At 42.7% G+C, this 12,699-nt stretch overlaps 1 protein-coding gene across 1 annotated transcript in view; it reads left to right on the top strand.

Moving 5' to 3' along the window:
- The first annotated feature begins 1,698 nt into the window (after nt 1-1,698).
- The window catches only part of ZNF804A (zinc finger protein 804A), a 196,312-nt gene continuing 185,311 nt past the window's right edge, over nt 1,699-12,699 (top strand). The window contains exon 1 of the mRNA XM_068246963.1: nt 1,699-2,003. Within this exon, the coding sequence (XP_068103064.1) occupies nt 1,899-2,003 (105 nt within the window). The 5' untranslated portion in view covers nt 1,699-1,898. The remainder of the gene's footprint in view (nt 2,004-12,699) is intronic.

Genomic DNA, 12,699 nt, shown 5'->3' with positions numbered 1-12,699 from the left:
GAGACGCCGGATGGAGAGTTTTAGAAGCTCACAGCGGCTGACGGAGGGAACAAGGTAGCTTTGGTGCTGGAAACCTGGAGAGGTGAGTGACTCTGCTCCTGCTCTGAAAATGGCACCTGACTATACTAAAGGGGGAGGAGGCAGAGCCTGGCTAACTATACTAGGAAAGGGGATAGCATATCGCTAACTATACTAAACTAGGAGGTGGGAGATGACATCTGGCTACCTATACTAAAGAGGGTGGTATAGGGGAGTGGCAAAGGTATTTGGCTACCTAAAGTAAAGGGGTGGGGATGGCATATGGCTTTCTATACTAAAGAGGGAGGTGGGGACTGGATACTGTTGGCCAACGGGCGCCGGCGGGTTGTGACAGAAGGCCTTGGGCGGTAAAAAGTACAAATCACAGAGTAGTGCAGGAGTAGTGCTGGAGCTTACCTTTTTCAGCGTCGGGTCCCTGATGTCCTCCTGCTGCAGCCACTAGATCTCATCTGCATTGGTCTTCGGCAAATCACTTGAATTCATGTGACATGGAGGGAACGTGGGCCGAAAGGAAGGGTGGGTAGAGGAGACCTAGTGGCTGCAGTGGGAATGAATCAGAGATATGATGCTGGAAGAGGTAAGACCCAGCATTACCGCTGCTCTGATCTGTGGGTCTGTTAAAGGGAGATGACAGCTAGAGGTACATGGGACAGAGACATTGATGTTGGGGATCAAACGATTAATAGTTGGGGGACGAAGGCAGTAGCATAAGAAGTGTGGCCCCATGAAAGTTTTTGCAGGAATGCCATGATGAGTAGTTACGCCTCTGACAGCAGCATTCTTTTATTACATTTTTTTTTTAATATCATTCTGGAAATTATCATTATTTACCTGTGTTTGTAATAGCAATGCATTTAAAGTGTACATGTTGTGCGTCTGTCTTGTATTATACTAATTTAGGCCTATGTCATGTGTACCACAAATAATTCCGATTACAGCTTTTGCTGTATTGGCGAAATAAAGTGATTCTGATTCTGAAAACACAATACTTTGATAGTCCTCCTTTCAGATTTGTAAACCAATTTGTCTTTCCATCTCTAATGCAGGGATGTACTTAGGTGAAAGGGGTCTCAGCAAGGTATCAGCTCCCAAATGCCCATTTTGCTGAGCTGTATACAGAACTCAGAGTCAGAGGACATGACAGCAAGGCTTCCTGCCACCCACCAGACCCCAGGCACCCGCCTAGACTGTCTGCAGGTGGTCTACATCTGCTCTACTGCTCTGAATCCAGCGCACAGCTAAAATAATCCAGCAAATGGTTGTACCAGCAGCAGCAGACTCCCCACAGGAACATCCAGCACAGCAATGCCCAGGAACACAAGCTTGCATTAACGGCAGAAGCACGTGATGGATTGATGGATCTATTTATCTCACTTGTAGTAGTAACAATGAGATCATGGAAGAATGAAAACATGCTTAGCCCACATAAGCGTGAGTCTGTTATCCACACGGTGGAATATACACGGCGCTACTCTGTCTTCATAGAGAACTGGAGATGGAGATGGCAAAAAATCAAAGCAGCGTGCGACATAAGCTCCTTCCTGACAGCTCTCGTTTTTAGCTAAGGCGCCTCCCTTTCATTGGCTCAGTGCAACGGAGCGACAGAGCCCTCCCGTATAATAACTCAGCAGCAGCAATTCAGGAGCTCCCAGCCCAGCTCAGAGCGAGAGACAGACAAGCAGAGGGAAAGGATTCCTGCTCGCTCAGACAACTGCTGCTACATACTTTTGTTTCTCCCCATTGCCTGCAGACTACAGAGAATCCCACATTCCCTCAGTGCTCGGGTACCAGAGTGTGGCTGCCTGACAGCCAGCAATTCCCTCCACTACAGAGAGTTACTGCATGAGAAACCTCATCTAATGGAGTGCTACTACATAGTGATCAGCTCTGCACACCTGAGCAAGGGGCACTTCCGAAACATCAAAGGAGTTTTCAGAGGACCTCTCACTGGCAGCAAAAGTCTGGTGAGCCTCATCATTATCTCTGTCTCATAACAACATACATGGTCCATCCTCTGGCTTTACTGATGATGATTATACCACTGATATGCTAGTCAGGCAGAGTGCATGCTTTTATAGTAACTAAGTATTCAGTTTTACTAGTTTTTCATAAAAAGCTATTCTAAATATGAAATGTAGTAGGAGACAGAGGTATCATAACCAGGAACACCTCTAAATAAGCCAAAGTAGTATTTGAAATAAAATAAAAGTATTGTTACAGACTTCATCTCTGTTTTCTATGTCGCATCAAATAATATCATAATGATATCTGTGTGCAATAATGAGTGGACGGTTCTCTTAACAGGTCAATAGAGAGGTGGATGGTGAAGCTAGCAAATCACTGCATTATTACCACTGCTCTTGATTGAAAGGGTCCAATCCAAGAAACTTTGATTTGCTAATTTAAGCTTCTGCCTCTTCTTGGGTTGGGATAATGTGATATTAGGATATTTTTGGCATATATCTAATCAGGACATAAATATAGTTGGCACAACATTATATAATTATGTAGTGTATATACTGCCTCTTTAAAATCGTAAAAGATGTAGTAAATGTATATGTCATGAGTAATATGTTATTTTCTGTACATATAATGCCTGTAGTAAGATGGCTATGAGATTGTAGTTATAACAGCTACCTGCATGTATCCCTCAACGGTCTAAATTCACAATTATTACAGTGCCAGGAATGCTGAAAGTCATATATTAACAGTAGTTAAAAAATATTTCTGAATTGATATGGATGCGTTTTCTAAAGTTTCTTATAATATGCTTTATATTATTAGTTTCCTTTTTTTTGCAATAATTCAATGCATTGCTTTACTCGTTCACAACAATGGATATATTGCATTGTAACAGTAACTAGTGGGTGATGAAAGTCTTATACTGTAACTCATAACTTTTAATCTGTAGAATATATAACCTGTGCTTGGGTCTACTATAAAAAATACAACTTTATTTGCACACACAATTATCAGTTGACCAATCAGTTTGCACTGTAATCTTAAGGCTGTTTTCCACTGTAGGTAATATCTTAAACATTCAGGATATGCAGCAAAAATAACCATAATTTTGTTTGTATCAAGTAACAGCTATGCATGCATAAAGGTGGAAATGCATAGCTGGATATATAACAGGCAGCCTGCCAGCTGGATAAATAGCGCATTTGCTCCACGTGTTAATATTAAGATAATAATTTACTAGACAGCCGTACGTTTATGGCAAATCTTAGAAGACACAGCTAGTCGTCTTGTAGAATGCTCTGGTAATGAATTGCTCTGTGCACAAAAGCTGAACATCAGCACTGGTACCAGGCTAACTGATGTGAGAGGGATATGGAGGCTGTCATATATATTTCCTGATAAGCAATACCAATTTCCTGGCAATCCTGCCTCTAGCACTTTTAGTCACAGACCCTGAACCTGCATGTCAGACCTGACGAGATTAGCTGCATGCTTGCATTTGGTGTTATTCAGACACTACTGCAGCCAAATAGATCAGCAGGGCTGCCAAGCAACAGGTATTGCTTAAAGGGACTCAGAGCTGAAAAAAGTAAAAAGATTTATACATACCTGGGGCTTCCTCCAACCGCATCCGCTCGGATTGTTAAAGAGGAAATAAATATGGCAGTCCCCACTACAGTTCTCACTACAGTTGTCCTTTAAGTGCACTCACATGAGCTTGTACATGGCTTCTCACATGAGTTTGTATGCAGGCACTCACATGAGCTTTTATACATCTCTCACATGAGCTTGTATACAGGCATTCTTATCATCTTTTATACAGACACAAACGTGAGCATGTATACAGGAACTCACGTGAGCTTGCATACAGGCATTCTCATGAGCTTGTACACAGGCACTCACGTGAGTTTGTATATAGGCACTCACATGACCTTGTATACAGGCACTCACATGAGTTTGTATATAGGCACTCACATGAGCTTGTATACAGACACTCACATGAGCTTGTACACAGGCACTCACGTGAGTTTGTATATAGGCACTCACATGAGCTTGTACACAGACACTCACATGAGCTTGTATACAGACACTCACATGAGCTTGTATACAGACACTCACATGAGCTTGTATACAGACACTCACATGAGCTTGTATACAGACACTCACATGAGCTTGTATACAGACACTCACATGAGCTTGTATACAGACACTCACATGAGCTTGTATACAGACACTCACATGAGCTTGTATACAGACACTCACATGAGCTTGTATACAGACACTCACATGAGCTTGTATACAGACACTCACATGAGCTTGTACACGTTAACTAACATGAGCTTGTATACAGACACTCGCATGAGCTTGTATACAGACACTCACATGAGCTTGTATACAGTCATTTACATGAGCTTGTCAAAGGCACACACATGAGGGTGTACACAGGCACTCGCATGAGCGTGTATACAGGTACCTGCATGAGCTTGTACACGGGCAATCACCTGAGCTTGTATACAGGCACTCACATGAGCTTGTACACAGGCACTCACATGAGCTTGTTTACAGGCATTCACATTTGTGGTCAGTTGCTGGGACGTGTGAATAGCATATTTTGACTATATGGCATTATCCAGGGTGAAAGATCCAACTTTCTGGACTCAACAGGTGTTCAGAGGGTGCAATATACTGTTTTTGTCCACTTTTAGGAATCCCACTGCTAGCAAAAGCTGCTCCATGTCACCATCCTTTACTCCACTATTTTCCCGCTAGGTCCCCTACGCCAGTCATTTTATCTACTGAGCTCAATTTTGCCTGCTTTGGCACTGTAATGCTTGGACTTATGTCGTGATGTCAGCATATCATACTTGTGGGTTTCAGATCTTATTTATTTTTACACATGCCAAGACAAAAGACAGCAGAGGGAAACTCTCTCTGGTCACTCTCTATGGTCATTTGCTTCTGCACGTGTATTTGGGGATTCCCTGCTGAAGTCACTGGAAGAGAATGTCAATAGCAGGCTTCAGCCTAACACTGCAACAGTGGTTGGAATGCACATGTATTTGTTTGTTTTGAAAATTATTTATATAAACATGAATGTTCCTAGAGGTGAGAGAATGATCCAGCAATTTCAGCCAGCATGGTTCATACTAGGGATGATCAATGAGATGCAAATGCTTCTGGAATTATGCAAATTTTTATACAAATATAAGGGAAGACGCCGAGAGCCCAGTATAGTGTAGTATGTACTGTAAATTGGGTATGGAAGGTAAGTATAGGTAGGTTATACTCACAAACAAGGGTTACCGTCCAGGTAACCACTATGAAGGCAGGTGAGGAGATTAGACCTGTCCCCACTCAGGATTAAGAAGTCGCTCTCTGTAGATCGGGAAAAAAGAAGAATTCCCCTCCACCAGGGGTGGAAACAACTGCAAAAGTAGTACAGAGGCGCCAACAGGGTAAAAACAATATTTCTTTAAAATGGTTAAAATGAAGTAGGTAGCGGTGGACTTACCCCTCCAAAACAGACACAAAAATTGCTGTTTTAAGCAAAAATCAGTTTATTTACATACTTCGAATAAGGTGCAACGCGTTTCGCGGGTATATCCCACTTCCTCAGGCAATAAATAGGAGCATATCACCAATGCGGTCCGGTACATAGCCTGGCGCAGAGGCAAGCTTGCAAATGCTGCAATGCAGGGAGATCAGGTGAACGCCTAATCTCACTGCTGCCAGACACCTGTGCAGTGGCCACCTTGCTCTCTGTGCATGTTAGTGTTGTGGTGGGCGGCTGCAGACTTGCGCAGCATTGGAGATGGAGGGGAAGTCTCTGCACTGGAGACAAGCAGAGAAGTGAGTGACACTGATGGCTGCTGCAATGAAAGGGGGGAGTGGGAAAGGGAGGAATTAAGGGAGTCATCTGGCTACCTCTACTGGAGGGGGAGGGGTCATCTGGCTACCTATACTGGAGGGGGTCATCAGGCTATCTATACTAGAGGGAAGTTGGAGAGGGGTCATCTCGCTACCTATACTGAGGAGGGGGCGGGGTGGCTGGTGGCCTTGGGCAGCAAAGAGTACAAATCCGGCCCTGGGGAGGGATAATTATATTCAAAAAACTCAGTTTGGGGTGGGCTTTTTGTTCCAAGGAAGAATATAGGGAAAATTTAGAGGGAAAGAGGGAACGGCAAACCAAAATAGGAAATTTACAATTTAAAAGCACATATTCTGCAGATAAGGATCCGGCCTACTTCATTCTCCCTCACAACTCAAGCACATTCAGGTGATCACACCACATCCACTCACTGCAGCTAATTGTCATAGAGCTCTGGTGGGTTTCAAATTTATGAACATAGTTTGTTCATCAAGCAGAGTAGCTACTGTATATTCCTGCGTATAAGACTACTTTTTAACCCTTGAAAATCTTCTGAAAAGTCAGGGGTCGTCTTATACGCCGGGTGTCATTGATGCCGGGTGATACGCCCTATCCTGTTACCGACTCTCAGATCTCACTGCTGAGGGAGCGCAATCTCTTCTTCCATACCGCTCTGATAAAAAGGTAGACAAGGAGAGCTGACCAGTCTACTGAAGGAGAGTTGATCAATGCAACAAGGCAATTGATTATATACTGTTATATACTGGGTAACACATACAGTACAGCACCAGTATATGTTCATACACAGCACCAGTACATGATTTTTTAATTTTTATTTTAATTTGGTGTGCATTGGAAGAGGGATAGTCTTATACAGCGAGTATATCCCAAACTCTGTATTTTAACTGGAAAAGTTGGGGGGTCGTCTTATACGCCCAGTCGTCTTATACTCCGGAATATACGGTACTTGCAACAGCATGTATCACATAAAATGACTGCAGATTGTTTTACATGGGGCTTGTCCACATGGCAAAGTCCTCACGGCAGTGAGCAACTGCCTATGCACAGTCCTGCAGCATAGGCAAGGGAGCCACAGCCAGCATGTACCTAGTATTTTCACTGCCTGTATAAAGCATAAAGGGGAGTAGTCTCTTCCCAAACAGTTCCCACAGATCGCATCTCCTGCTCAAGCAAGTCTATGCACATACACGTTTTGTTTGGCACTGCCACCACTAGACTCACTTGCAATCAGTTGTTTTCTTTAGGTGAGGTGGCTCTTCCGATCACAGATGCACGTGTCATCGATGTAGATAGGGAGTCCCACGATCTACCCGCATGACTGATAGCTCACCCAGACGCCACATGTGGGGACTTTGCTATGTGGACAAGCTCCATGCCAAACTCGTTAACGTAGAAGAAAAGCAGATCCGGCACTGGTTGCATCCATGCCAAACTATCTGCAGTCATTTTATTTGATATACGCTGTTGCAAGTAGCTACTCTGCTTGATGAACAAAGTTTGTGTATACATTTGAAAACCAACAGAGCTCTATAACAATTAGCAGCAGGACCGGGCATCAGTGATGTTTGCATATAGTTCCCCTTCCCATCAAATGAGCCACGATGCTTGGTGAATGCTGTATGTTTGCCAGTGGCGTTTTTACTCAGGAAAGACACTCATCAGATGCTTGTAGAGAAGAAGATATTTTTGACTTCCGAACAACTCTAGTGTTTTGCCTCCTTTTGTCGTACAAAAAGAAGGTAAAACACTTGTACTTACCTGGGGCTTCCTCCAGCCTCTTTCAGGCAATGGCCTCCCTCATCGTCTCTTTGGGCTGCTACAGTCATCAACTATCTGCCCCAGTAGTCGGTACATCTGCGAGTTGTGTTCTTTCAAGCATGTGCGGCAATGCGCACACCCGTCGCGGCTCACAGAAGTACCAGGCAGCTAGTGGATGACTGGAGCAATCGGAGAGATGGCGAGGGAGCCCACAGCCTAAAGGGGGCTGAAGGAAGCCACATGTAAGGATAAATGTTTTGCCTTCTTTCGTCTCAGGTGTCTATTAAGTTTTTTGCATGTTATAAGGGAGGGAGGGAGTTCAAGTTAATAGAGTAGATAAAGGTTAGTCTTAGCAGCAGGTACTGGAATGTTAGTTTTAGGTGTTGATAAGGACAGCTAAGGTTAGGTGATGTAAGTTCGCGGATAGGCTGGGGAATGGTTTAGAGGTGTACCTATACGGTGAACAGCTTCTGTAATCTGGAGGGCCCAAATTCTTACCTTCCCTCCTTCCCGTAGTGCACCTCCAGAGCAGGTTTTGTTCTTGTTAAAGCAGATCCGAGATGAAAAACTAACTATAACAAGTAACTTGTCTATATATCTTATCTAAAGTTTAGATGGTTTACACAGCAAATCTAGCTGCAAACAGCTTTAATAGAATATGATTATGTCTTCCTGTGATACAATAACAGCCGCCATGTTGTTTGTAAACATTACACAGAGGCAGGCTTATCTGTATCTTGAGCACCTTAGCCTAATCCCCTCTTCTCCTCCCCTCTGCCTCTGAAATCAATGGTTAGTAACACCTCCTCCTCCTCCTGCCCAGACTGAGCTCCCGTGAGCCCTTGCTACTGCCAAGGCTCTCTGAAAACCTGTGGGTGTGGATTATTTAGTTTATAGAGAATTAGAGTATTAAAACAAAAAAAGTATTTGGCTTGAGGAATGCCCTATAAATAATAGGAAAGGAACACAATTATGCCATAAGTAAAAGTTGACCTCGGATCCACTTTAAGTGTGGTGGAGTCACTGTGAACACACCTGACCATACAGGTCGTGGGGTCACTATGATGAAAAGGAGGTGTGATTGTTAGTATTGATGTTTTTCTGGGGTTCCTCATAAATTGTAGTTACACCCATGGAAGATTAGTCTTATCAGCAAATATTGAAAGGTAGAGCGCTAAAAAAGATGATAAAGGTTAGTCATGGATAAAGATAGTTAGGCATCAGTAATAAAGTTTAGGGTTAGGTGGCAATAATGAGGCATCAAGAAAGTAAACTGAAGCTTATACCGAAAATATGCATATGTTTGAAGCCAGCTGTACTGTGGAAATATCTCCTGGTCTGCTTGAGCTACTTCCATCATAGTGGATAATAATTGTGTAGAGCCAAATCTGTGCAGTATTCCCCTGTGAAAGACAGGGGCTGCCTTTAAAAAAACAGCTTTTATATAATCTGATACTGAGCATATGGAATGTCAGATCCAATAATAACATTTACACATTGGTTTGTCCATACGCTTCTCAGACACAGTGTACTATACATTGTCTTGTGAACATTATAGTTCTGAGATGCCATATCTGCTGGATATGCCTTTCCCCACCGCTGAGGGATATAGCTTTCCCGACAGCAGAGACGGACTAACATCAGGAGGCCTCGTCTGCCTGTGTATGAGCAATCCTGCCGTAATCCTATGTGAAACTGTGCTGTAGCAGAATAAAAGAGCGTAACAGAGGGTGGCGAGTAAACTGCCAATGTATGGAATTACTTGTAAGCAAAATGTGATCTATATGCCAGTAGGCACAGGAAGACATGACAAAGAGACCCTGGTGCTATTTCTATATTGACTTATATTTTTTTTACCATTACATAAAGGAAAATGAAGGGAACAAAAAAATGCAACCATCACATTTATATAGAAGTTCTACATACTATGAAAAAATAAAACTTTTAACAATGTTACTGAAAAATGAGTTAGGCAGCTACATTATTACTAAAGAAGGAATGGAAGAGGGCGGGGACTTGTACTTGTCTAGAATGTTAGCTAAACTGTGTTGTTGTCTAACAGCCTAATAATATAGTAAAGCCACTATCAAATGAACAAAAAGTGCAAAAACAAGTAAAATCATACATTATACTTGCAGCATAGCATGCACACAAGTCTTAACAACTCCTGCCTAGAGAGTATCCCTTATACAGATTACAGACACATGCCCTCATGTCATTGTTGGCCATTAAAAATGTGCTTTGGGTGGAGCTGCAATTTAATTGGCTATTAAAGGGATCTTAGCAACTCCGGTTTTCAATTAGCTGAAAGGGTTTCCAGGCTTCCATGTTTAAGAAGTTAACCCCTCCCCACTTCCTTTTCACTGCCATTAGCCAGGGTTGGTGTGCAGTTTCTAAAGTATAACTTATCTCATCTGTTTGAAGCACAGTGACAACCCCCCCCCCCCCCTCCCCATGCTAAATGAGTTTGTTTGGTCTTAGCTTCTGCTCAATTAAGCCTAATTAGAAGAGTCCTTATCTGTCTTCCATTTTCTCTGGCTTGTGGGCTGCTTATGGATGGAGGAAGTAGAAGAACGCTGCCTGTTAAAACCCTTTAACATAAAAAGATGAGATAAAATGAAAGTTTTTAGTAATGAGCCACTTTGTTAGCATGCATTTTTTATTTGCTTTTGAGATGCCCTGGGTGCTAAAAATGGTGCTCCGTTCACTTAAAGCATTGGGTAATACATGTTATTAGTCATGTTAATAATCGAACACACACTGCTAATGCCCTATATATCCTCAATATTATTTAGTCGCTAGGGGAACAAAAGAGCTTCTTTAGAAGTTAAGCATGTCCTACACTCAAAACACCTGTATGAATTATTTGTCGATTTAGGCCTCTTGCACACTACATGCGATTCCAATATTTTTTTGTATACGATCCGATTTTTCATTCAAAGTTAAACAAGCATTGTATGCTGCTACGTTTTTTAATCGGAATCAAAAATCAAATCGTATGAAAAAATCTAAATTGCATGTAGTGTGCAAAAGGCCTAAGTTGGAGTCTGCGGGAAATAAGATCTTTGCCACACCCTGAACAGGATGAGAGATTTTCACTGATGTGAATTTTCTACTGTGTAAGCAGGTGTTATTTGTCAAACATTTTCCACACTCTGAACACGAAAAAGGTCAATTACCTGTGTGAATTTTCTGATGTTCAGCAAATACCCTTTCTTACTGAAATGTTTTCAGCAAAACAACAAAGTCAATTGTGAAAATCAAACATTCTTGTTTTTATTAGAACAAAGCTAAGCTCTTTTCTCATGATTAAATTACTGATTAGCGATATGATTTTTTTATTCATCAAAAAAGTTGGTCTCATGAGGAAAACTAGTTTCCCTTGCTCTGCCCAGGTGGATCAATCGGTTGAGTGGTGGCTGAGAGCATTGTCCTCCCTAATCACCCCTCCTGCTTTAACATTCTGCTCCTCACGCGCTTCTCAATCACCTCCCCCCCCCTCATAGCAACAGATTGTTTCACTAGCCTGCAGGCTAGCGATGGGTCTCTACAACCTCGGCCTTCTAATGTAGCCTGATGGATCATGTTCCAATCCCTGTCTGGCCACATACATTTTACAAGTGTATGAGACAAAAGGATTTGTTAATTTTTGCAGCTGTAAATTGACTCTACACTTCTCATTGTCATTCTGCACTTCGATAAATGATGAGGGTATATATTGTAATGTAACCAATGATACTGACATGTGTATCACATAACTAAAATCAACAATGCAGAAACATTTCACTATTGATCAGAGCCTCATTTTAAACGGAACCAGAGAGGAACGTAAAAAAAAAAATAGAAAAGGCTTTTATACATACCTGGGGCTTCTTCCAGCCCCATAAGCCTGGATCGCTTCCACGCCGCCATCCTCCTCTTCCTGTATCGGCGGTACCGGGTCCCGTCACTTCCGGCGGACGCGGCCAATTGTCCGCATCACAGGGGCACCCTCCATACCTGTACGCATGCGGCTGTGCAGTAGGCAGCCTCACGCGTACGTATAAGGAGGGAGCCCCGTGTGATGCGGACAATTGGCCGCGTCTGCCGGCCGACTGGTGGCAATGATGGGACACGGTACCGGCGGATCCAGGCAGCAGAGGACGGCGGCGTGGGAGCGATCCGTGCGTATGGGGCTGGAGGAAGCCCCAGGTATGTATAAAATCTTTCCCCCAGCGTCTCTGGTTCCCTTTAAATCTTAACTAAATCCAAAATTGAAATTGATCAATTCTGGAAACAAACATGTTGTTTAGTACACATTATACAGTAAATACCACGTTTGGCAATGCACTTCTAAAGGGTAGTGGAATGGAGACACTAGAAGAAGAGACAGACGAAGGGGTTATCGGATGAGGCACTGAGCCTCCAATCCTACCTATAGCAAATTATAAGCTTGTCTAATGCTGTCCAATGTCCATTTCAATGCCGCTATATATACAGTGGAATGCGAAAGTTTGGGCAACCTTGTTAATCGTCATGATTTTCCTGTATTAATCGAAAAAAATGTCAGTTAAATATATCATATAGGAGACACACAGTGATATTTAAGAATTGAAATGAAGCTTATTAATTAATTTTCCTCCATGCATAACAAAGGGGCGTTATGCATTAAGGAAAAACAACACAGCATTACAAGAAAAACACCTGCTACCTACAGTAAAATATGGTGGTGGTTCCATCATGCTGTGAGGCTGTGTGGCCAGTGCAGGGACTGGGAATCTTTTCAAATTTGAGGGACACATGGATTCCACTCAGTATCAGCAGATTCTGGAGACCAATGTCCAGGAATCAGTGACAAAGCTGAAGCTGCACCGGGGTTGGATCTTTCAACAAGACAATGACAGACCTGAATATAATTGTAAATCTGTAGTGTGAGTTAAAGAGAGCTGTCCATGCTCGGAAGCCATCAAACCTGAATGAGTTAGAGACGTTTTGTAAAGAGCAATGGTCCAAAATACCTTCAACCAGAATCTAGACTCTCATTGGAACCTACAGGAAGCTTTTAGAGGCTG

Source organism: Hyperolius riggenbachi, chromosome 7 (genome assembly GCF_040937935.1).
Source record: "Hyperolius riggenbachi isolate aHypRig1 chromosome 7, aHypRig1.pri, whole genome shotgun sequence".
NCBI classification, from domain to species: domain Eukaryota; kingdom Metazoa; phylum Chordata; class Amphibia; order Anura; family Hyperoliidae; genus Hyperolius; species Hyperolius riggenbachi.
This window is presented reverse-complemented; position numbering and strand designations above follow the sequence as displayed.